This window comes from Canis aureus, chromosome 4, assembly GCF_053574225.1.
Source record: "Canis aureus isolate CA01 chromosome 4, VMU_Caureus_v.1.0, whole genome shotgun sequence".
In the NCBI taxonomy this organism is placed as follows: Eukaryota; Metazoa; Chordata; class Mammalia; order Carnivora; family Canidae; genus Canis; species Canis aureus.
In genome coordinates, this window is record NC_135614.1 from 75203606 (window position 1) to 75228423 (window position 24818).

General features: G+C 39.7%; 1 protein-coding gene across 20 annotated transcripts in view; it reads right to left on the bottom strand.

The window, feature by feature from the left end:
* DNAJC21 (DnaJ heat shock protein family (Hsp40) member C21) overlaps nucleotides 1-24818 on the bottom strand; it is a 44117-nt gene that overhangs the window by 17824 nt on the left and 1475 nt on the right. For 11 of the 20 annotated variants that reach the window (XR_013378642.1, XR_013378638.1, XR_013378635.1 and 8 more), the window contains exons 2-13: nucleotides 18973-19066; nucleotides 17308-17431; nucleotides 16875-16997; nucleotides 14623-14927; nucleotides 13600-13751; nucleotides 11341-11428; nucleotides 8576-8734; nucleotides 8124-8166; nucleotides 5306-5478; nucleotides 3919-3994; nucleotides 3013-3408; nucleotides 9-145 (exon numbers count right to left, since the gene is read on the bottom strand). Coding sequence is in view for 2 of the 20 variants with exons in the window: in XM_077896254.1 (XP_077752380.1) it covers nucleotides 3244-3408; nucleotides 3919-3994; nucleotides 5306-5478; nucleotides 8124-8166; nucleotides 8576-8734; nucleotides 11341-11428; nucleotides 13600-13751; nucleotides 14623-14927; nucleotides 16875-16997; nucleotides 17308-17431; nucleotides 18973-19066; nucleotides 21183-21288 (1608 nt within the window). In the remaining 18 variants the exon portion in view is untranslated. Of the gene's footprint in view, nucleotides 1-8; nucleotides 146-2920; nucleotides 3409-3918; nucleotides 3995-5305; nucleotides 5479-8123; nucleotides 8167-8575; nucleotides 8735-11340; nucleotides 11429-13599; nucleotides 13752-14622; nucleotides 14928-16874; nucleotides 16998-17307; nucleotides 17432-18972; nucleotides 19067-21182; nucleotides 21289-24818 lie in introns of those variants that run through there. The other 9 variants (XR_013378651.1, XR_013378649.1, XR_013378648.1 and 6 more) reach the window with 3 other exon arrangements.

Genomic DNA, 24818 nt, shown 5'->3' on the forward strand with positions numbered 1-24818 from the left:
TTACTTACAGTGTCTGTTGTTCCACCAAAGCTTATAATTTGATGCAGTCCTGTTTTCCTATAGTGTACTTCCACTAAGCAAACTGCTCCTGTTTTGAAACCGAAGTCTCACTAGGTTTTCCAGCGAACCCCCAGCTCTGGCACCACTGAATGAATTATGGAGAAAACAGCAAACATGATTTCCCCTAAGTGTCTCCTCACAGAACCCGCATTCCATGCATCTCCCACACCTCTGCTTACTCAGTTCAGATGGTGGTCACCACTGACCCTTAAATGAGATCAATGTAAAATATGTGTTCATGTATTTTAGACTATTCTGTTTTGCTTCAGACAAATGAAATTGAATGTCTGTGATTCACCAAAAATAACATTTTACCTTCAGCATAATACATGTTTCTGTTTTCCTCTTCAGAAGTAGATTAGGAAGGATATTCCTATAAAACTTAATACACGTTTAATTCAACATGTGCACTCCTGTCTGCAAATATCTTTTTTTTTTTTAAAGATTTTATTTATTTATTCATTCATGGGAGACACAGAAAGAAAGGCAGAGACACAAGCAGAGGGAGAAGCTGCAGACTCCATGCAGGGAGCCCGATGCGGGACTCGATTCTGGAAATCTGGGATCAGGCCTGGAGCCAAAGGCAGACGCTCAACTGCTGAGCCACCCAGGCATCCCTGTCTGCAAATATCTTAACTGAAAATTTAACTCTTCGTTTAAATTCAAAATTCTGTATAAAGCTTTTGTATTCTTTTTAAAGATTTTATTTATTTATTCATGAGAGACAGAGACAGAGAGAGAAGAGAAGAGAGAGGAGCAGACACACAGGCAGAGGGAGAAGCAGACTTCATGCAGGGAGCCCGACACAGGACTTGATCTCAGGACTCCAGGATCATGCCCTGGGCCAAAGGCAGGTACTAAACTGCTGAGCCACCCAGGGATCCCCAAGCTTTTGTATTTTAAAAGCACTTTCAGAATACTATTTAAACTGGGGTGTCTGGCTGGCTCAGTGAGAGGAGCACACGGCTCTTGATCTCAGGGTTGTGAGTTCGAGTCCCACATTGGGTGTAGAGATTATAAATAAATAAAATTTAAATAAATAAATAAAATTTAAAAAATAAGAAGAATGACAATAGAAAACACTATTTTATCTGGTCTTCTTGATAATCCTGTATGATAAATGGAGACAATACTCTGCTAAGAACTGTGTTAGAGATAAGGAGAATAAAATTCAGAGAAGTTAAATGATTTGTCTGCATTACACACACAGGACTACAAATGAGATTTGACTTTCGATCACAACTGATGAAGATCCCCTCAAAACATGGTTGAATTTTGTCAATCAGAATAAAAGTGACAAGTAACTCCAGTCAATCCTCCTAAATAGCTGCTTGGTGGGTAAAAGGAAAAGCAAGGAACGTCTGATGGCCATTCGCAGGACAATCTGTCTTTCAAGATGACTTCGTATTTCTACTGTATAATAGTATGTGATCAATATGCCCTCTTGTTCATCAATATTCCTATTCTTATTACAGCCACCTCACCTAGTTCTAATTAGAGGAGGGTGGCAAGTTTTCAGATCATGGCTGGGAGAAAGAGCCCAAAGACCTGGCTGCTATTTCCCCTGAAGGGATAAGAAAGGGACAAGAAAGGGAGGATGGTCGACAATTAGGAGGAATTAGTGATAGGTATTAGAGAGAAAAGAAGAAGATAAGGGAAGTCTACCTGGGGGCTCAGTTAGTTACCATTGGACTTTAGCTCAGGTCATGATCTCAGGGTCCTGGGGTCAAACCCCACACTGGGCTCCCTGCTCAGTGGGGAGTCTGCATGTCCATCACTCTCTGCTCCTCCCCCTACTTGTGCTCTCTCAGATAAGTAAAATCTTAAAAAAAAAAATCCATTATGGGGTGCATGGGTGGCTCAGTTGGTTAAGCATCTGCCTTCAGCTCAGGTCATGATCCTGAGGTCCTGGGGTGGAGCCCCACATGGGACTCCCTGCTCAATGGGGAGTCGGCTTCTTTCTCTTCCTTTGCCCCCTACTCGTGTGCTCTCTCAAATAAATAAATAAAATCTTTACAAAAAAATCTTGTATTTCTAAATGAAGAAAAAAAAAAACACTTGAAGATTCAAGGATATAAGCAGCTTCACTGAATACAAAGTATGTATTTTAAGCTAGTAACTTCAAAGTTACTCTCAAGGCCAATTGTAAGAACTGCCTATTTAATCCATCCTCATCCTAAAAACTGACTCATCACTGATCCATATACTTGACCCATACTCACAACCATTCTCCATTTTTTGAGTTAATATTCATCTTTGTTATACAACAGATGGCATAAATATCAGCCCTATGAAAAAACTTTTACTAAAAAAGTTGTTTTCCATTAAATGATAAAAAAAAAACAAAATTAAAAACTTCTGAAAATAATGAAGAAAAGAATCTTCTGTCAAGGAGTCACTATAAAATCTGAACCACCTGCCACCTTGATCCATCACGCTTTACGGCTGACATTGTGCCAAAGAAGGAAGCACCATATACATTGATTTGCTTCCACCTCCAAAATTTAAATCAGAGCAAAACACCAAAAGATGTATCTTATTGAGAATTACCTATAAAATCTCAAATTAAATCAATATGGCTATACCTTGAAAAGATACTAGTCTTGAAACAATCATGTATGTTCAATTAGTTTCTACCTATCACTGTCCTTGAGGAAAAAAATACAGTAATCAACAATAGGTTATTTAGAAATAATTTTAAAATTAGAACTGGAGTCATCATATCAGGGGAGAAAAAAAATCTATGATGATTTTAAAACAATTTGAGTCTTTGATAGATCATGAAACATAAGAAAATACAAAAGCACTGAATTGTATAAAAATACTATGTGAAATCCACAAAATAAAACAGAAAGGAACATTTGTATGTGTTAAAATAATTTAATTCTCCCTGTACATTTCTGTCCACGTGAGCCAACAGAAATCAAGAATGCGTACTTTTACAGCATTTACCTGTTTTGAGACATTCAAGTCAATTCAGATGGCAAAGTAGAATTCAATCACTAATGAAATGTTTAAAAAATATATATTAAACAAAAAAAATGTTTTTACAAGATAAAAAATAATCTTCCACAATGCAATAAATTGCAGATCACCGAAATTTTAACTCTTTAGATGATTTCAGTTCAGTTTTTGGTTTCAAAATCTAGAGACAATCAAAAAGAAAAAGTGTTGGCAGAATTTCTATCTGTTTTTACGTTTCTCTTTCTTGCTTCGACTACTTGTTATGCTGCCTAAAGAACATGATGAAGGTGCTCTTGCATGACCTGTGGCTTTCAGATGGTCGAAAAGTTTATTCCGGGATGGAAATTCACTATGGCAGGTTGTACAGCTGATAAGAACATCACTCTGAAGAGGGAAAAAAAATCATAAATAAAAGTAAATGTTATTACCTGAGGGCAGTCATTTATGTTTTGATGTTCAGATTACTTATCAAATAATTCAAAATAAAGACCTTTTAACAAAATGACAGCCACTAAAACAGGCTCCAAAGAGGTAGCTGTTCTTAAAAGTTAGGTCCCAGCAACCAACACCATCAGCTTTAAGAGTCCAGAGACATTCAACAGTGTGTACCGTATGCACTAGACCAAGGTTTCAGATCCCAAAGTAATGGAAAACAGAACATAACTGTCCTGTCACAGTCTGGTGGTCCAATGTGCCTTTTACTTTAAAGACAAACAATGACAGTAACACAGATATAGTAAGTCCTACACTCGTCAAGAATAACTCTGGAAGGATCCACACCTGCACAGCAGGTGCAGAAGGGCTCCTCACATACTTACATCTTTAGAATTAAGAGTTAGATTATATTGCTTAAACAATGTCCACTGAAAACATGTCAATATGATTTTGACCTACCACTGTCTGTGGTTCAGCAGGTACTTTGACAGATTTTTTCGTATCTTTGGCTTTCTTTCCTTTGGGTTTAGGAGCACTGGAAAATAAATTATACAAGTCTTACAATCCAATAATGACATGTCCCTTTTAATTATTATTTTACTCCTAAGAAGACTTGAAACAGTGACATGCACTTTAAAGGCTAATTCATTAATTTTAATGGCCAATCTTATAAATTCTCCATCTCAAATGAACAGCTTTAAAGAGCAACTTTAAAGACCACAGTGGATGTCAAATTTGACACCAAAACCAAGGAATTTACTTAAAACAGTTGAAACACAAGCTACAAGACTTCAGGGTATTGTGTGGTTCCTTGTCTTCCTTCTCCTGGAGCTGCAGGCCTACCTCCCTGAGGTCTGTTCCCCTCACTGCCGCCACCACCTCAATGCCTACATCCCCAGGTGCACTGCCCCACCCCTTCGCTGGTCCCCAATGGTAAGCACTGAAGACTCAGGCTCCTACTTTACTCTGTCATTTGAACTCTTTCTCATTGTCCTAGGCAGGGACCTGAGGCTACTTACTGTTCAGGTCTCTGCTCAAGGAGTAAGAAATTCTTCTCTGCTCCAGAGGAACAGAGGAGGCTTGAGACAAGAAAGTACAATAAGGCAGGAAGAGGAGGACCAGGAATGCTCTCTCCCAAGAAAGACCTTCCTCTGGCCAGCTACCGTGACCTGGTGCGGCACCAACACTGCGGGGCTCCTGCCAGCAGGAAGGCCTCAGACTGTGCAGACAGATCCTGATGACCTGCACTGCGGGGCCCCACACAGGAGGACCACCATGAGCATGGACACATGCTTCATGATGCTCCAGGCGAGTGGGGTGCAGCCTCATCGGGAGACTCGTTCTCATGTGTGTATCAAGGATTACTGATCTAGCATAAAACAAGGACCTCAATATGATAAAAAACTAGATCAAAGTGACTTTCTGATTTGGGCCGCATTGCTGAAATGTCCATGAGCACATTCCTTTAGCGTCCTCTAACATCCTTCATCTGTGTGTGGGTGGGATGTCTGTCTGGATAAATGTATAAGTCACTGATATACCTACCTGATTGGCTTCATCAATCATGGGAAAGGTGTTATTTGATATATGAAAAGATATCCTTTTTTTTTAAGATGTATCTATTTGAGAGTGAGAGAGATAGAGAGTGAGCGCACAAGCAGGGGGAGTGGCAGAAGGAAAGGCAGGCTCCCCACTGAGCAGGGAGCTTGATGCAGGGCCTGATCCTGGGATCATGACCTGAGCCAAAGGCAGACACTTAACCTACTGAGCCACCCAGGCACCCCAATATATGAAAAGATAGTCTTACTACCAACATTAATTAGAAAACACCATCAAATTGACTTACTTCTTAGCTTCACTTTTTGGATCATCACAGAGTTGGACAGTCTCTGTGACACTGCTATTTGCTTGGGGACTACCTTCTAGTTCTTTGGCACAGTCTTGATTTAAATTGGTATCTTCTGATTCAACCTTTACTCCTTCTTCAGTTCCATTTTCATTAAAATTATCATCATAATTCTAGGTAACAAAACACATATGCATTACAAAATAAATACAGTAATTTCAGGTTTTTATGATACGAAATAATCATCCTAAACAATTATAATGTTCCGTACACCCTGGAGGAGTATATCTTTAAGAAGTGAAAAGAAAAAGTGATAAAAATTTAAAAACATGAATGTTCATTGCAGAAAGATTATATAAGGGAAAAGTTGGAAACAATCCATATGTTCATTAAGTGAATGGTTGGCTGTATGAAAGGAATTATGAAGCTCTTAAAAATCATATCTGCAAAGGTACTGATTCAATTTTGTGGAACAGTATTTACAACATATTAGCTTAAATAGAAAATTATATGTATAATGTCTGATTACAATTCAGTAGTAAGTAGTATCTGTAGGCCAAATTAGGGGTGATATCTCTAGTTCTCTGTATTTTCCAAATGATCTGCAATGAGCACCTATTTCTTTTATAGTTAGAGAAAAAAAACAGCACATAAGCATTATAAAAAAGACAAAGCTTCGCAAACATACCTTCACTAAATGAACAGTGTTGTTGGTTTGCCACATTTGCTTTCCCTCCCCTTCCTCCCTCCTCTGTGTACAGGCGCGCACACACACCCTGCCCCACACCCTGAAGGATGAAAGTAAGCTGTAGGTGGATATCATGACACTTCCCATGTGTCTCCTAAGAACAAAAACATGCTCCTATATACCTACAATACCCTCTTCATACTCAAGAATTTAACACTGATATGATCGGTTTCATAATCCATATTCATAATCCAGTAATGTCCTCTCCCTGCGAGCCCTAACAGGGGCGACAACCAAGGACCATATATTGTATGTAGTGGTCATGTCCCTTGAATTTCCTTTATTCTAGAACCACAGCCCTACTTTCCCTTTCATGATATTGATAATCTGCTGGCTGTTCTGTCCCACAGTTTGGCTTTGTCTAATTGTTTCTTTATGACTAGACTGTTACACATTTCTAGCAAAAATATTAGCACCAAAATATCTACTAAGTTCAAGATTTATTTTCTTGCAGGTAATTTTGTCTTTAGAATGTGCCCCATGGAGGATATTCAGAGTGCTGTGCTCAAAAGTTACTTGGATTCCTCCTTTCTGTCAGCCAGGGTCATTTGTTTACATTCAATTTCAGTTTTCTGGAAACTGAATATAATTCAATTACATTCATCCTGGTGGCTTATTCAGATTTCTTTTTCTGACCATACAGAACCTCTCCCAGTCTGAAGTTCCCTGATTCTCTGTATTTGCTGCCTCCTGCTCTTCAATCTACCAGTTCATGTCTCCACACTACCTTCCCTTCAAAAAGAACCGAGAAAACATCAGGAAAAGTGCTACATAAAACGAGGTCTGAACTGGGGCTTTCTTCCTGATAGAAGCAGAAATTATCAACAAGAGTTATTAATATAAAGGAATACAGCTTTGGAGGGGGAAAAATGATGTAGCAAACAAAGCATTTTCATTAGTAAGAAAACACAAATACAGGTGTTCATTACTGTAATCTACAGGACCTACCCTTTCCGACTCAAGACAAGACAGGCTTGGGTGAGGTATAAATCTGTCTTATCTTGTCTTTATTCTAGCGGTCCTGGCACACACAAAAGAGAGGAAATGTTCTAAGCTAATGACTATAGAGTCTTCGAGTGGAAGACAGGATGAGTCATTTTATAAAGGAACATATAACTTGCTATGTGGTTTTATAATTGAAGCAAAAGTTCCGAGTCACAGATTTTAACAGTGACAAATTCCTGTGTCATTTATCATTTTTGGAATATGAAACAGATAAAAAATTTTCAAATATTTAACCACTTGAATAGATAAGCCAAATCTAAAGTTTTATGAAAAATTATTCATGTGTTACCTAAATTTTAAAAAAATTTTCTTAAAAATTATTGTTAACTAAATTTTCTCAAAAAGAACTATAATATTTAATACTAATGTAAGCTAATATAAGTAGATTATGTTAAAATAGAACAGAAATCAACTCCATTCCTTTAAGAACCACCAAATACCCTTAGTAAAAATGAACAAACTCATTGTGTTTTTATACATCTACAGGACTGTTATGCATATATAACATAATAATTTTTTATTTAAAAATAGTCTTAAGAGAGACAGGATTTAGACACCAGGTTTGAAATATACTACTTACATTTCTGAGTAATATTAAGAAACATTGTTTTTAAGTTTCACAATCACTACACATTTCTAATTAACTTTTCCTTTTGCAAATTTCATTTATGTTGTTGCCAAAAGAAACTCAGATATACAATAATCAACCCTCAAATTTTCACATATTTCTGATTTTAACTGTTGTCCTGATTTAAATACCCAGTCATCCTATGTGTCCAGATATTTTAATATTATCACTCAGCTACATAGTATCAGGGAACTAATTACACTTGTAAAATTTTAAGACATACCAACAACAGTAATTAAGTAAATCAGCAACATACATATTAATAGGGGAAAAGTGTTGAAAAAAGAAAATGTTTTTAACTCCCTTCAATCTCTTTTATAATCAATATAAAATTATAGAGTGAAAACCCCTCTCCTTAATACAAGCTATACTGAAAAGACAAAAGCAGTCCCACTTTATATTTGATATTTAGTGTTAATAAAACTTTTTTAACACACCTGTGCTGGTTTCTGTTTCTTTTTCTTCTGCTTTTTAGAAAGCCTAAGAATAAATAGAAATCAAAATGTCAAATATTTAACTGTGACAAAGTGAAAAAAAAAAATTAAAACACTATTGATAAGTAAAAATTTAAAAGTATTTAATAACATAAGGTATTAAAAAGAAAATATTCACATCATTAAAAAATTAGAACAGTGGTTCCATTGATGGCAATTAGCATATCAATTACCTAGGTATACAAGTTCTTTTAATACAGTCATAATGTATTCTGTAAAAATTATATTTGACATCATACTTTTACCCCTTTCAAAACTGTAAGTTCCCTTGAGTAGAAAAAAAATATGTGGAAAATATTAGCATAACAGAGCAACTTCTTTCAGCTAAAATAGCATTTAAATGCAATCTCATCTCTAACGTGTTAAGTACGTTCTAGAAGCATTTTTAGAAGTACTTTTGTTTTGGTGCATCTTCTATTTCTTCCTCAGAATTGGCATTCAATGGATTTTCATCAGTTTGAGGTCCTGAAAAATTTTCTTCCTCCTCCTCCAACTGTTGTTTTAACAAAGCAACCATTTCCCGATGCTTCTTTGATTTTTCATGATTCCTCATACTGAAAGAACAATCTGATGTTAGTAACTGCAACAGGAGTCATATATGCCCAAATATGTGGCCTGTATTAAGTGCAACCACATAAAAATTCATTTTTCCCAGTAAGGAAGCAAAATGTTGGCGATCTTATAAAGAGCAGCAGAGGAACCCTGTCAGGGCCAGCCCGAGACTGTGCTCTTCCCTCCCTGTCTCTCAGCATTCTCCCTACCTTCTGTCCTTTTATCTACATATCCTCTTCCAATTTTTTGGGTCAAATTCTCTATTATTTTTGTTTTCCAATTCTTAAAATTCAGATCTTCCCCACTGTTTCCTCTTAACCACTGAGTATTAGCCAAGTGTGTACACGTTCCAGGTTATACTGGGGCTTTGAAAGATCCGGAGAAGTTACAAGACAACATTCCAGCTTGGAGAGAAGACCACTTGGGTTATGATGTGAGGGCCTCAAGTATCAGAGTAGTTTACCTCCTTTTGCTTCTTTCAGTAACTGCCTTTCACCTTTAATAACTGTCTTTCCTTTCTCATTCCCACTATCCTCAAAGTGAGTTCAGATACATCTCCACCTTCTGCCTAAATATCGATGAGCCATGTCTCTTCCAGTGCATCTATGGGCCACGAAGTAACATTCCACAAAACAGGGTTGACAACACTTAAGTATCAGAGTTATTAGATGAATAAGAAAGTAGGAAACTTATGTCAGTACATTAACTTTATCTCAACTGTTCAGATTCTGGTTTTCTAGTTTCAGTTGGTACTCTTCCTTTCCACTAAAATTCTTTGTACCATGGTTTCTTAGAGAAAATGGAACGTCTTGTGCCAGAAAGTAAGTGCTCAAAAAATGACTGGGATATGTTAAAAGGATGTAGGAGTCAGGAACCCACACTAATCATATCTGGAAAAGTCTGAGCATGAGAAGCACAGTAATAAATTATAAAATGCTGAAAAACTTCACAAATTCATACTGATAACAGACGGATAGATGGAGGAAAGGCAGACTCTTTTATTACAGTAGAAGGCCTGATGAGGATTAATAATGTACAAGGAGCACTGGGACCAGAAAAGCTCCCTTTTGGAACCATTATGATGACAAGTGGTACCAGCTGAAATCATAAATGAACGCCAAATCTAGGATATTTGATGAGGAGCAAGATATCTGCCTAACTTTAAAGTGTCTCTCCACAGATTAAACACGCTAAAATCAGTTGCAAGGGAAAAAGTATCAACTCTACAGTAGAAGAGTTAGACAGTGCCCTGGCTGGAAGGGCAGACACACATTGTAGGATTCCAGAAATAAAGCTCTGAGGGCAGCACTATATGCTGATGCACTGTTCCAGCTGGATACAGAACTTGAATCTAATCATGAGGAGGAGATGGACAAACGGAAGATGATAAATACTCTGGTAAAAAAAAAATATGTTAAAAGGGCCCATATTCTGAAGTGACAACAGCATAGACAAGGGAACTGGTCCAGATTAAACAAGACTAAATAAATGAATGCAATGTAAGATCTTAGACTGGACCCTGATCAGAGTGGAAGAGACACCGTACAGGACACCAACAGAAGTGGAATACGGGCAGTAAGGAGATGAAAGGACCACATCAATGTTATAAAGTTCCTGAAGCTCCCAGCTGTACTGTGATCAGCTAACAGAGTATTCTTATTCTTACTCGTAAGGAATATATATTGAAGTACTTAGAGGTAGAGGAGTATTATGTATGTAACCTACTCTCAAAATATTCAGAGAAAAACTGTGTATGTGGAGCAGACAGGTGGGGGAGAGAGAAATGGGGTGCGCACAACTGGGGCAAAACATTAGCAACAGGTGAATCGGGCACTTGCAACTTCTACCCTTGCAAATTCTCTGCAGGTCTGACGTTATTTCCAATAAAAAATAAAATTTCACATCTCCTTCACAGTTGCTTTTGTTTTCTTGCTTGTTTCTAACTCTTCTGCTCTTGTCACTTCTCTCACCACTCCACAATTTTTCCCTTTGGGGGTTTACGTCAATACCATTTACGACTCTCACACCCCCACTGTCATCCTTCCATCTCCTTTCTCCTTCACTGTGTTTCATTTCTTTGTCCCTGGCTGACTCTACTTTCATTTTCTGACCTAATCTTTTCCCTCTCTTTATAATAGTATCCTTTTAAATACTTCTCTATTCTTCATTGTTTCCAAAGGGGGAAGTCCTTCTGCTTCAGTGAGTATAATTTAGGCAGGACACGTTTAAAGCTCGTAGGGTGGCAGCATTGGCCTGCACGGGCGTGTGATGGCTGGAAGTGAGTTTGCCACCAACAGAGACCAGCTTTGGTCTAGCCCCTTGTCTGTGTGACCGTGCCTTCTTTGTTGCAACAAGCAACATTTCTTTCTAGAGATGCACCCATGTTTTAAAAAGTAGCCATCACATAGGAATACTGGCATGAATGACAATCAGAACAACATGCTTAACCACCAGTACAAATCCTTCTTCCTCCTCTGCTGGACAGAAATTCCCCAAAAGGACAGGTAGGAGGGTTGGTGACCAATTGCTAAGAGAACTTTCCTTTTAGGGCTTTTAGTGTTCTATTTCACCTCAGAAGAAAAGGGGAGTTCAAAGATCTTAAACTTACGCCTTTTCAGTCTTGAAAGATTTGTCACATGCTGGGCAGTAAAGGTCATCGTACAGCTCAGCATCCTCAGCTTCATCACTGTCTTTACCTATGAGAGGGAGGCCAACACTAACTATCTTGTTTGAATAGAATCCAAATCTTAATCATGTTAACAAATTACTGTCTTTAGTAATGATCTAACATTACACACAAATTAGAAATTGTATTTCCTTACACAAAAACAATAACATTACTAGGATTTGAACTGACCTTTTAAAAGCAGCCCTGGATTATAAGGGGAGGCTTCCAAATCAACCACTTTTCTTTCCAATTCTTCTCTTAAGTCTACTGAGAAGACTCAAAGTCTCTCAAAGTTCTCAGTGTGAGCTAAATTCAGAAAATCAAATGCCACTTTCATAGCTCTACTACAAAGCAGTTTCTTCAACAAAGGTTTTTCAGTTTACCTCTTAAGCAAGATTTGACGTGAACACATTTGTAACTGTAATCCACTCTTAAATGCTTAAATAAATTTAGCTTATAACACTCATCCTTATTTGACAGGCTGGTCATAAAACAACATTTTATATGTAAACTTTAACATGTCTTTACACCGTTGTTTTTTTAAAAAGCTTGGGGCTTTATTAAACAAAATAGTTACTATCAATATAGTCCGCAAAATCTAAGCAACTAAAATGTTGAACTAAAAGTCTCTACAAAATCCCATAATCTATCTAAGAAATAAACAAGTAAATTGATTGCCATTGAGACCAATATATGGGATCATGCAAGGAGATCAATAAAGATCCCAGGGTCTCTCTCCTATGGTCTACGCTTTTGTTCTTTATAAATAAGGGATATTAATACGATTCTGAAGGACGTTCTCATTGAATCCATAGGTGATTAAAACTTATCCTACCTAGTATTGTTTAATAAATGGTGTTATTGTGCAATTACCTGTACCCTTTCAATATACTATATAAATGATTAATCAAAGAGTTAATAAAGAATGTTGTATTTGAAGTCAAAATCTGGATCTAAAAACGGTCATATGTTAGGCCTACAGGCCAGCTTCTCAAAATCTTATTTTTCTCTTCAGTAAAACAGAGATCATTCTATGAGCAAAACTTTCATTTAAGGGGTATTGTGTGAGGATCAAGCAAACTCTTGCATGTGAAAGCACTTCATAAATTTTACATAAAACTTTAATTATGCCACCTCACATTTATAGAATGCATTGTAATTTTCAAAAGATTTTCACACATACTATGTCTAAGTCATTAACAAAAAGTTTCATTTCATCATCATTTGGAGTAAATAAAAGTCCATCGTTTTATCACTTAGCTGCTAGTCTAAAACAACACATCTGTAGATACGGTCAAACTGACCCAGATCTGTGCTTAGATCTTTCCACGTTATTCCTCACGGAATAACTAGGGACACCGTGAAAAGTCAGGTATTCTCAACAATGCCTAATCCTCGCCTTTTCAGGTGGTCTCATGCCTGTGCTCTAACAAGAGGTGCAGAAAGGACACTTTACAGCACACCAAGAGGAGCCCCTAAACAAAGTGAGAAATGAGAGGAAGAATTTGTATACACCATGTAGACTCCTGTACAGTTATCAGTTTTTCTGGAAAGAGTTGCTATTAAAACTTGACCTACCGAGCTTTATTGCGGTTTCCTAAGTAATCAGCAGTCACACCTGTCAATATGCCCATCTGCGAAATTATTCATGCAGCCAGAAGCACACAAACTGTTTGTATGGCCAGAAGAGTTTATTAATCAAATAAACTCTGGTAGTCTAGGAAATTAGACAGCTTCAATGGACTACCTTTGCGTGGCCTATACAATACAGTTTTCCATTTTAATTGCCACATTTAAAAATCAGAAGAGGTCATATAAAAATCCAGATTTCTGGGTCTGCTTAAAAAGCACACGAGGGGCAGCCCAGGTGGCTCAGCGGTTTAGCACCACCTTCAGCCCAGGGTATGATCCTGGAAACCCAGGATCGAGTCCCACATCGGGCTCCCTGTATGGAGCCTGCTTCTCCCTCTGCCTGTGTCTCTGTCTCTCTCTCTCTCTCTGTCTCTCATGAATAAATAAGATCTTAAAAAAAAAAAAAAAAGCACACGAACACGAACACAAAAACCTTGGCAACACTGGTTCTGGCAGTAGCTGAGTCTGCAGCCACTCCCCCACCCCCCTTCTTACACCTGGGCCTCTTGACCAGCCCCTGCACACACAAACATTTATTTTCCCACATTTCCTAATGAATGAAGTTACCTTCGTGCCCATCTTTGAGTTCAGATTCCTCCATCTCCTCTTCATCTGATCCATCTCCAAACTCCTTCTCATAGCGCGCCTCCATCTCCTTGAGCTCCTTCTCCAGGTCGGCCACGGTCATCCAGCTCTGCTCTCTGTACTGCTCTGCCAGCCTAGATGCACAGCACAGCCTCGCTTACTCAGAGAAGCAGGTCTCCACATTAGTCCCACTTACCCTGCAGGCTTAAAACCCACCCTCCTGGAGAGAGAGGGCTCCTTCCCCCTACACTGTCAGTGTCTACAAAGTTTTAAAATCTGTACTTCGTTCAAATGAAGGCAAAGTCACTCGTCTGTTGTGTGGTTGGTTTTAACTACTCTATTAGACAATGGGTTTGGGAAACTCTAACTCTTTGCAAGTTATTAAAAGCCTTGAGGTGGTTTTAAATCCGAAGTGTCAAGTAAAGTGCTAATTTTCCAAAAATGAGGGATGGGGCAGGAAGAATTTATATAAGAAATGAATAATCTTTAAAAGAATGCTACGATGCTCTGGACACAATGCTTTTACACTATCTCCAAGTAACAGAGCTTTAAAGATACAGAAACGAATTAAGAATCTGGAGCGTACAAAGACGCAGGGCTACAAGGTGGGGCCAAGCGAGGGCACTGCACTGACGTCTCAGGTTCAGTGCCTGCCGCTGTGATTGCCTTGCTATGTGATCTTGGACCCGTCTGCCTCGCCTCCTCAAAAAGATGAGGAGAAAAGCCAGGCCTTGCTTTGCAGAATTGCTGTGTACAAAGCGCTTAGAACAGGGCCTTGTGCAGAGGAAGAGATCAACTGACAGTCATTACTATTACATCTCACGAGAGTCTGGTAACGGGTCTCAAGTATAAAGGGCCTCTGAAGAAAAACATGCAGTGCAAAAGAAAAACATTTTCCTGGAGGCTAATGAAGCCAGGATGATGACATGGCCCCCCATGGAAGTGCCCCATCAGGCCTGGCCCCATACCTCTACTGAGCAAGGGGCCCGGCCACGCATCCCATACTTTGCCTGCTTCAGCTTCTGCTGCCGCCTCATCTCCTCTGCCTTCCTCGCCTTCTCAGCGTTCTGTTCCTCCACGAGCTTCCGATGCGCCTGCACTCTCCTGTCTCTTTTCCGGATGAACGCAACCAGCTGACGGACAAGCTCATTCTTCTCCTTCCTTGCTTTGTCGCGAATCTTTTTGTTTTCTTTTTCCATGGCTCGTTTCTCCCAGCGGTTTGAAGCTTGTCGTGTATCATATTCTTCCTTCCAAGCAAAGCTCTTCTGAGTGCAGAAACTCTGCCAATAGGCATAGAAAGGATGGACTACCTAGAGACAAAGAAAACAAGTAAAATGCTGAGGTTTAAGAATTTTTTTCTTCAGTGAGGCAGCAAGTTATCACTGACGCAAAACATCTTTTTTCATATACGTAACATCACTACTAATCAATGGAGGAAACAGTCCTTTCAGGGCTTTATAGAATAAAGCACTCTCTAGAACAAACTGAATAAGGCGATTAATGGGATGGGACCACATTCAATAAACAGCAAAAAGTAAAGGAGAACACTGTGAGGGAGCTGAAAGCCCCTCCAGGAAGGGAGACAGAGGAAGAAGCTTACGGCATAGGACCAGTATCCATTCTTCTTAAATAAAGAAATGGGGAAAAAACACACTGATAAACGCTAGTTATAAACTGGCAATTCGGGCAGCCCAGGTGGCTCAGCGGTTTAGCGCCGTCTTCAGCCCAGGGCCTGATCCTGGGGACCCTGGATCAAGCCCTGTGTCGGGCTCCTTGCATGGAGCCTGCTTCTCCCTCTGCCTGTGTCTCTGCCTCTGTGTGTGAGTGTGTGTGTGCCTCTCATGAATAAATAAATAAAATCTCTGCTAAAATAATAGAAAATAATCTCATCAAGAGAGTGATCAGAGGTCTGGGGGAAAAGCTTTAATGATGCCCATACAAGCAATGTCACCTAGTTTATTATTATAAGTGGAGAAATGGATTGGTACTATTAAATAGCTTTCCTGAGGGATCCCTGGGTGGCGCAGCGGTTTGGCGCCTGCCTTTGGCCCAGGGCGCGATCCTGGAGACCCGGGATCGAATCCCACATTGGGCTCCCGGTGCTTGGAGCCTGCTTCTCCCTCTGCCTGTGTCTCTGCCTCTCTCTCTCTCCGTGTGACTATCATGAATAAATAAATTAAAAAAAAAAAATAGCTTTCCTGAATCATGGGGTATTGTGGAGGAATTCAGATTTTCTCGTTTTTGGCAATGTCTGGTTCCACCCTGTTACTGAAGCTTCTTTGCCTGTGGACATTGAGTTATTTTCTGCACTGTAGACACCTAACATTTCAAGTTAGAGTTTGCTTTCTATTTTGCCCCAGCATGACACATTCTCATATAAGCTCATATGTGCAACCTGAAAAAAACTTACAGTTGACCGTGAAAAATGTCTTGATAAGGCTTTCATCACACATCTAGAGAACAAATTAAACAACATAGATACTGAGGCTACAAAGCCACCATTATAAATGTAGACGCTGCCACGTGTCAGAACTGGATTCAACAAGATTCTTGGGTGGCTCAAAGGTTTAGTACCTGGCTTCAGACCGGGGCGTGATCCTGGAGACCCAGGATCGAGTCCCGCAGCAGGCTCCCTGCATGGAGCCTGCTTTTCCCTCTGCCTCCCTCTCTCTGTCTCTCATGAATGAATGAATGAATGAATGAATGAATAAATAAATAAATCTTAAAAAAAAAAAAAACAACTGGATTTAAAATAATGCAAAGACTCTTCTTTCTAAAAGAACATAGAGTAACTCCAGAGTGACACCAGAATCTAGAGAAGAAGGGGGAACACATCCAGCCATCCAAAGCACCAAGCATGACATAGACCTCCTGGGGCATGCTTGGAACCTTTGAGAAACCCAAGTACAACCAAGAGAAAGATATAAGTATGTGAGCAAAATATGCTGCTCTCAGCAGGAAAGATAAGGGCAAAGCAATAGCAATCACTTTAAACTGTTTTGTCCCATTTAAGGGAAGTTCTTAAAATGCTAATAAACTTGAATGGCCCATTTTGAAGTAATTTCACTACATAATTGTCCAGAAATGCAATAAAATTTTCACAGGCAATAAATATCTGTCATCTTCAACTAGTAAAAAAAAAAATAAATAAAATAAATAAATAAATAAATAAATAAATAAATAAATAAATAAATAAAATCTTTAAATACATAAAATAAGATAAAATAAAATAAACTGGCAATGCAATTTTCCTTTACCGTATCATAGTCGCTCTGGGAGTCTCCAAAAGTGGGGAAATCTTCCATCTCCTCTTCTAACACAGATTCTAGTTCTTCCTTCGCAATCATTTCAAAAACATTACGATAGACTGTATAAAAGCCCTAAAAAACAGTAGCAGGAACACAAATTTTTAATAGTTTTGTAGTCTAATCACAGAACACGATTTTAAAATGTAACATGAAAAATTTTAATGTTAAAGAATTACAGGCTCAAGCTCTGTCACTGCAAGAACATTTAGGTTTCAACTGGAGGTTTCCATATACTGATAATTTAAGTATGAAGGCAAATGTTTTTTCAGTTTTCAAAATGAACACCATTTCACTTTTCTATTATAAAATAGTTTTAAGAACTCTCTTTGTGTTGAAAGTCTTGTGCTTAATAGGAAATTAAGAGTGAGTTCATTTATCTTACCTTTTCATCATCTCCATAACCAGAGTAACAGGTCACAGTGAAATAGTGAAGCAAATCTAAGCTGTCGTCTTGATATTCCCCATCAAGCCCACCTTTAAGTAGAGCTTCTCTATGATTATCATACCTAAACAAAGCAAATTAGTATTATCAGTGAACACTGAATAAATAAGAATTCACTGGCTGCTTTACTCTGAAACAGCCAAAATATTATTATTATACATTTTAATGTGTCCAATCCACACTCAAATTTTTTTTTAAATATCAACATGAAAAGATTTAATAATCTTTCACAGAACTGATTAAAATTCTGACTGCAACTTCTAATATGCTGTAGGCAAGTACTGTATAATACGATAACAAGTACATTGTTCATACAGTAATATAAACAATGGAATTTAATTAGCCAGAGAATTTCCATGACTCCCCCCAAAAAGTAGCTGCATTTCTACAGATAAGAAATATTACTAAATAGGTCAGGCACTGGACATAATCTGCTCCACAGACTGATTATGTATTTGTGATCAGATTTACCAACACAGACCAGAACAAGACTCTTCTTAGGTTTATGTAAACAGCCCAGGAGTTTCACACATACACAATTACTCCGTATAATAACTCTGTCCCCAAAGATGTAACAGGAAATCGAAGCTCAGCAATACTAAATACCTTGTCCATAATCACAAACCCAATAAGCAGCAAAGCTAGAATTCCAGACCAGGTCTCCTACATTAGAAGGACCATGTTCCTGGTAATTGTGCAGTCTGGCCTGCAGGTAACGGGAGAGTTAATTAATAGCAGGGGCTTCAGATAAATGATAAGAGAGTCCTTAGCATAGAATGGCCACCTGAGATCTGGAGAAGAGGACAGAACCAAGGAAGTCAGCAAAGAAGCAAGAAAGAAAAGAAAGAAGTTCCTAAAGAAAGACAAAAGCATTTCTAAGGCCAGATCTCTGAAGTTTTCAGGAGGAAAAAAAAAAAAAAAGTAGAATTCTCTCTCTGATTATCGTATAAGGCAAATTTTAAAGTCAGCTGTATTATTTAACACACAAGACTCACAGAGCAGCACTGAATACCCCCCTGCTCTTTGTAACAGCAGGCTCCTGCACATAAGTTATGTAAGGGCTTAAAACTTATTCTTTCATAGCAAAAAGTTCATCAAAAAATCTGAAAATGCAAACTTTAAACAGAGAAATTTTTGTCTGGAATGGTATTAACTTATCAGGTCATCCTAAGTAAAAGTATCTGCCACAGATGTAGAAGCTTAACTCTGTTTCTTCATATAAAGTAGTTCTTGGGGGAAATACTGCAATTGTTGCTCTGAAACACTCTTATGACTCTTATGTGTTTTAAGAACAAGTCAACATTCTTGTGTAACACCAGTAAACTGGTTATACACCAGAGACATCCCATTTAAGGAGAAGTTACTTCACAAGTATCAAAGTTAAATCTATTTAATGTTGTCAAGCTTTGTTCCACCACCTATAAAGTAATTGGAGTAATTACATCTAAGGTTCCTTCTGACCCTAATACTGCATTTTATATAATGAAGATGAGAGATGACTCAGAACACACCAAAACATTTGACAAATATACATTTTTCGAATCTCCTATTGATAATTCCTCCCAACAGAACATGTTAAGATAGGAGGGACAGCATGATGCTCACCACGCTCTCTCCTGAGGGTCACTCAACACGTCATATGCTGCTTGGATTAATTTAAATTGTTCAGCGGCTTCTGCGGCATTATCCAGATTTTTATCTGTTAAAAATAAAGTCACAGATATTCAGTCAGCAAACAAGTAAAGGACAGAATCTTTTATTTTATTGTTTTAAAGATTTTTATTTATTTATTCATGATAGACACACACAGAGAGAGAAAGATGCAGAGACACAGGCAGAGGGAGAAGCAGGCTCCATGCAGGGAGCCCGACGTGGGATTCGATCCCGGGACTCCAGGATCGCGCCCTGGGCCAAAGGCTAAACTGCTGAGCCACCCAGGGATCCCCAGGACAGAATCTTTTAAAGGGACTTCTCCCATCACAAATGCCATAAGTAGGTGAGGAGTGTACAAAACAAAGAAAAACAATGAGGGAAAAGCAGAGAGATCTGGGTGAGAGCTGATAATCAGGGTATGTGAGAACTATCTACTGGAGTAGAAACTGCAGGCTTTCCACTGGGCCTTGGTGCATCACCTGAGCACTCAATCTGGATATCCACAAAGGGGAAACCCTGAGGTAACATACATTTTATTTTTAGAAAAAGCTATATATATATAGTTTTTTTTACATATAAATAGTTTATGTATATAAATTATATATATATAGTATATATATATATATATACACACACACGTCAAATCAGTTATGGAAGGACTTATTATTAGGGCTAAATTATGTTTACTGTTTGCACGGTCTTTCTGTTTTTTCTTTATCACCATAGAGCAAAATAAATCTCATAAAGCTTTAAAAATATATACCGATTATTCTTCCCTTGGCTGTGCTTCCTTAACTCTGAATTCAGAAAGTCTCTCTGTCTCAGGCAGGTAGGCAGCTCCCAAGGTGGCCCCCAAGGACCCGCATCCATCTCCTAAGAGCCACACCCTGCGCAGCCCCCTCACAGGTCACCAGGGTTGCTCTGTGGGACCAACAGCAGGCAGCAGAAATGAGGATGCCACAGTAAGTTACTTCTGAGATTAGTTTGTAAAAGATGGCAGTTTCCACCGTGGGCCCTCGCTGTCTCGGATCGCCCTGGGAGAAGCCAGCTGCCTCGGCATGAAGACGCGGGGAGAACAGGCCTCTGGCCCGCGGCCAGCAAGCAAATAAGGCCCGCCTGGACCACGCGGGGGAGACTGAGACGTGGACTTTCCCAATGAGGATACCACTCATGGGAAACCGAACCACCCAGCTAAGCCGCTCCCAGATCTGATCCTCAGACACTCAGTCCATGTGTTTTGCGGTGTTTAAAGCCCAAAGCTTTTGGTAATTTGTTATGGAGCAATAGGTAATACACTCAGAAACTAAAATATTTTGAATCTACTCTGGACCATACCAAAATCGTAGAAGCTGCAACTTAATACTTGCCCCGAAGAGGCCGGAGGTAAAACAGGACAGAAACCTATTCCCCATGAATAATCTTGCAGCCTTAGAACGAGACCCAAGGGCATCCTGCCTCCCCGTCTTAGGTACCCGGCGTCCAGCCCTTCAGGTGGTTTCTGCTCAACCACGGTCACTGACAATACCCTCTCAGGGCCAGCTCTCTTTGCTAAGATGCTTTAACATCAAAAGCTCTCAATGTTCTTTTAGAATCACGGTAATTCTAACTTGAATGAAAAACAATCTCCCTCCCCGCAGCCCGGGTGTAAGTGGCAAGTACTACAGCGCAAGTCTGAACCCCCTCCCACGGCGCAGCGCACGTGAAGCCAGCCGACGGCCACCTGCAGGTCCCCCTTCTCCCGGACTACACACTCCCATCTGCCACCGCACACCACAGTCCTCTACTTCAAGCGCAGGAAAGACAGGCGCCAATGGTCAAAGAGCCATTCATCACTCCCTTCTCTTCACATTCTACTTTTAATCACTATAGCTCATAATGTTAACTTCTAGCAACAGCAGCACATGACCTCATTGTGAATTTACGGCTGACAAAGTTTCTTGTGTTTTTCATACTGACAAGCCAACTGGTAACTACATAATGGGTTTTTTTAAAAAACTAAGATATAGCTCTGAATCCATTCTGTGGCAGGCACTAAAGGTTAGATCATCCAACGCCTCTCCCCTTTTCTACTGCAACCTCTACTGTGGAGGCTGACTAAGCTCAAGGACTTGCTTTCCAGCCTCCCTTGCTGCTAGGAATTGGCCATATGACACAGTTCTGACCAGTGGGATGACAGCAGAAGTCTATTAGTATATTTTCCTCCCTTCCTCTTTCTTCTTGTCTTGCATGTGGACATGATGTTTGGTGCCTCAGCAGCCATCTTGAGACCTTGAAGGAAAAGCCAAGAGGTTCACAGAAATATTAACGAATCACTGAAACAATGCAAGGAGGCAGCTACCTCCAAGCCTTCTTGTGATAAGAGAGAGAGAAAAACACCTTAATTTAAGTGATTATAATTAGGTTTTCTGTTCTGTCCAACTAATACCACTAAATTCTATCTCGTCGTGGCCCTGCTGCAATCAGGTTTTAGGTAATGCAGGACAGTCAGTGGTCTATTGTCATTATTTTAAGTTTTGATTACCACTCTATGAAAGATACTACTACTAGAGCTGCCTATCCAGTACCTAGTCTCTCCTTCCTAACAAAACCGTGGTTTTGTTCACAGTGGTAATGTACCTAGTTAAAAAATTCACCTCCCCAGATGTTCTGAAGGATGGGGAGATTAGGTGACCCAGTTTTAGCCAATGAAATATAAACACATGGCAACCAAGTAAAACTTTCCAGGAAAGATTTTATTTTCCATATGAAAGGGATGGGCTTTGGTAGCACTCACCTTACACCCTTAACACAGTCCAAAGTCAGTCTAAGGCCTACAGGTGATTATGAGGATTGAGGCAAAGACTGCTCCTTTATTCCCTTCTTCCAGTAACAGTGAACCCTGATTTTGTGGCAGGTATGGGGTCCCATGATAAAAAACTCCATTTCTCAGTCTCCTTTGAAGCGTGGCATGACTGTGACTACATTCCAATCACTACCACCATAAAAGTGTTATACGACAGCTTTTAGGGACTTCCTTAAAAGGCAACCAGCACACACGCTGCCCCTGCTCTACCCTTTCCTCCTCCCTTCTGCTCCCTGGGACCGCCAATGACCACCCTGGACAGTAAGTGAGGGCCCATCTGAAAGGAGCTAAGCAGAGTCCACAGACCTCGCGGAGGAGAACTGCTCCACCGCAGCTCACCTGCCGGTCTCTGTCTGCACCTCGACATGAGAGAGCAAGAAACTTCTAGCTTTGAAGCTTAACTGTTTATACTCGGTGCAAACACTCAAGCCTTAGAGTCAGGACAATGGAGCATGTCTCTGACCGTTTCATCATCAAGAGCTGGAGCTACCAAGATGGGCCCTCTCTGGATTTCTTGCTAAGGTGAGAAAAACAAAACTATTTGGTTTAGTTACTGTAGCCATCGTCCTGTCACATGCAGCTCAACAGTCCAGACATGCTTTAAGGTGAAAGTCATGATTTCTACATCTTTCATGATTCAAAAATACTCATGATTTCTACATCTTCACCAAATCATTCATAAACTTTTTGTCATAAATAAAAAAGCACAGTCCCAATTAAAGCAGAATGGCAGAAAATGCCAGCAAATAAATCTTCCCACATAAAACAAAAAAGGTGACTGGGGGAGGTATGTGGGTGGTTCTTCTTCACCTTTTAATCAGTACTGTACTCTGTTGTCCTGTTTCTTCCCACTCCCTTCCTTCCTCCCCCAAAGAAGTTTGGAGAAAGCTCAAGCTTTCAAACGCAGAAAGTCCATCAATGTATCAGCTGAAAATAAGACCTAACTTCTTACTGAAGCATCTTCTTAAATAACTTTTTCCCAGCCTGTCATATGGCTCTTTATTTCACTTAAACATACCTGAACTGGTTGACTATAATGTTAAAGTGAGATTGAAAAGCATAAATGCAATAAGTTAAAAAGCAATAATAAAGAAACAAAAAGCCCACATTTATTATTAGCCACATGTAAAGGCCACAGGTATTGCAAATCCAGTCATCCAAATTTAAAAAGCATTTTCACACTATTCTTTGTGCTTTTCTCTGGATCCACTATGCATACTCTTCTATTCCCTCCCAAACTTTTTTAAGGTGCCTTTTGGAAAATTCCATGGATTGAGCCTTTTAAGTTCTGTCTTGAGGGAAGCCAGGCTTCCTGAGAATACCACTTCCCTGCAGGGCTTCCTCCTGGGGCTCCTTAAGCCACAGCCCTCATACGGCAGGTCTGGTGCTGGAGCTGGCTTCCTCCTGACTGCTGGCCCTTCACTCACCTCCGAGGGCAAACTACATTCCTTCCAGATTCAAACCACTGGCCACCTTCTTCCCCTTCTCACTGTCCACACATCACTCAACCAATCTCCCTTAACTCACTGAGAATTCTAGCACTTGGCTCAGTTTCCATCTGCAGATACTATGATCACCATGGGTGACCTCAATGTACTCTGACCTCCTGGTCTCCCTACCCCCAGTCTTGGTCGCTCCAATCCACTCTCTCCACAATAGCCAGAGATACCTGAAAAATAAATATCTTTGTCTCCTGCTTCCGACTTTTCAGTGGCTTCCCAATGCCCTTAGGTTAAAATCCAATGTACCTAATCCAGTTTACCCCAACCTCCATGACCTGCCTGCTGCTTCTCGGGCCATGCTCACCACTTCCCCTTCCTGCACTCTGCTATGCTTTGTCTTGCCTCCCTCCACCTGTATTAACTGCTTTCTGCCTTTAGTCTTGCCTTAGAGGTCACTTCTCTGGGGATGCACATCTCTCCCACCTACACACAAACCCAGTCCACGTCAGGCATATGTGCTCATAAGCATCTTCTATTGCCTTCATACCATCCTGATCTCATCAGACTGCAACTGCCTGTTTTCCTGTGACTCTCTGATGACTTTGTGCCAGCAGGGAAGGGACTGTCCCTGTCTCATTCACACATCAAAGTGCTCGTGGCATCAAATAAAAACCTTCCCTTCACAAGGAGTGATCTCACTGGAAGTAATGTTGACCCTACTGAAGATTATGTTCGGTGGCTCAACAAAAAAACAAATACCTTTAACAATGAAAAATGAGCAGCCTTTGTTTTGAAGTACAAATTCTTTTTGGAGCAAACCCCATATGTTAACCTCAGAAACATCTAACACAGAACCCTGCACACAGCATGAATTAAACATTCGCTGACTGACGGACGTAACAAATTAACAAGCCATCATAATCCTGTGTTGCCTGGAGAGGATGTATCCTTTAAGTGTACAGGCATCTTCACACCAAAAGATATTTAGGATGTTATGTTTTATGATGGCATTCAGAGAAGACATGCACATTTCATTTCTAACCAGTTAGGTTTCAAAACAGTTAGTGATGTTTTAATAATGTTTGCATACTTCTTCCTCCCTTCCTTGCACTGATTTCCAATTAATCACCAAATCTGGTAATTTTTCCTTTACAGCATCTTTTCAACCTGGCCTGGCCCTTCCTTCCCACTGACCCCCAGCCTGGTGTGGACCCTTCCATAGTGGAACCTACCTGACTTCTGTCTCTGTCCCTCTGCAGTCCACTCACGGGCCCTCACAGTACCACCTCAAGACAGCTTAATAAAACCAGCCATTATTAGAAAAACAAATTCGACAGTCCTTAGCCTAACATTCAAGACCCTTTACAATCTGATCTTAAAACTACACTAAAAAAAAAAAAATCTTAGTATTATCATCAAAATTATATATGCATTTGGTCACAAGCATCAATCACATTTTTCCAGCCAGAAAAGGCAAGGAATTTCTAACTTCCTTCTAATTCCTACTCAATTTC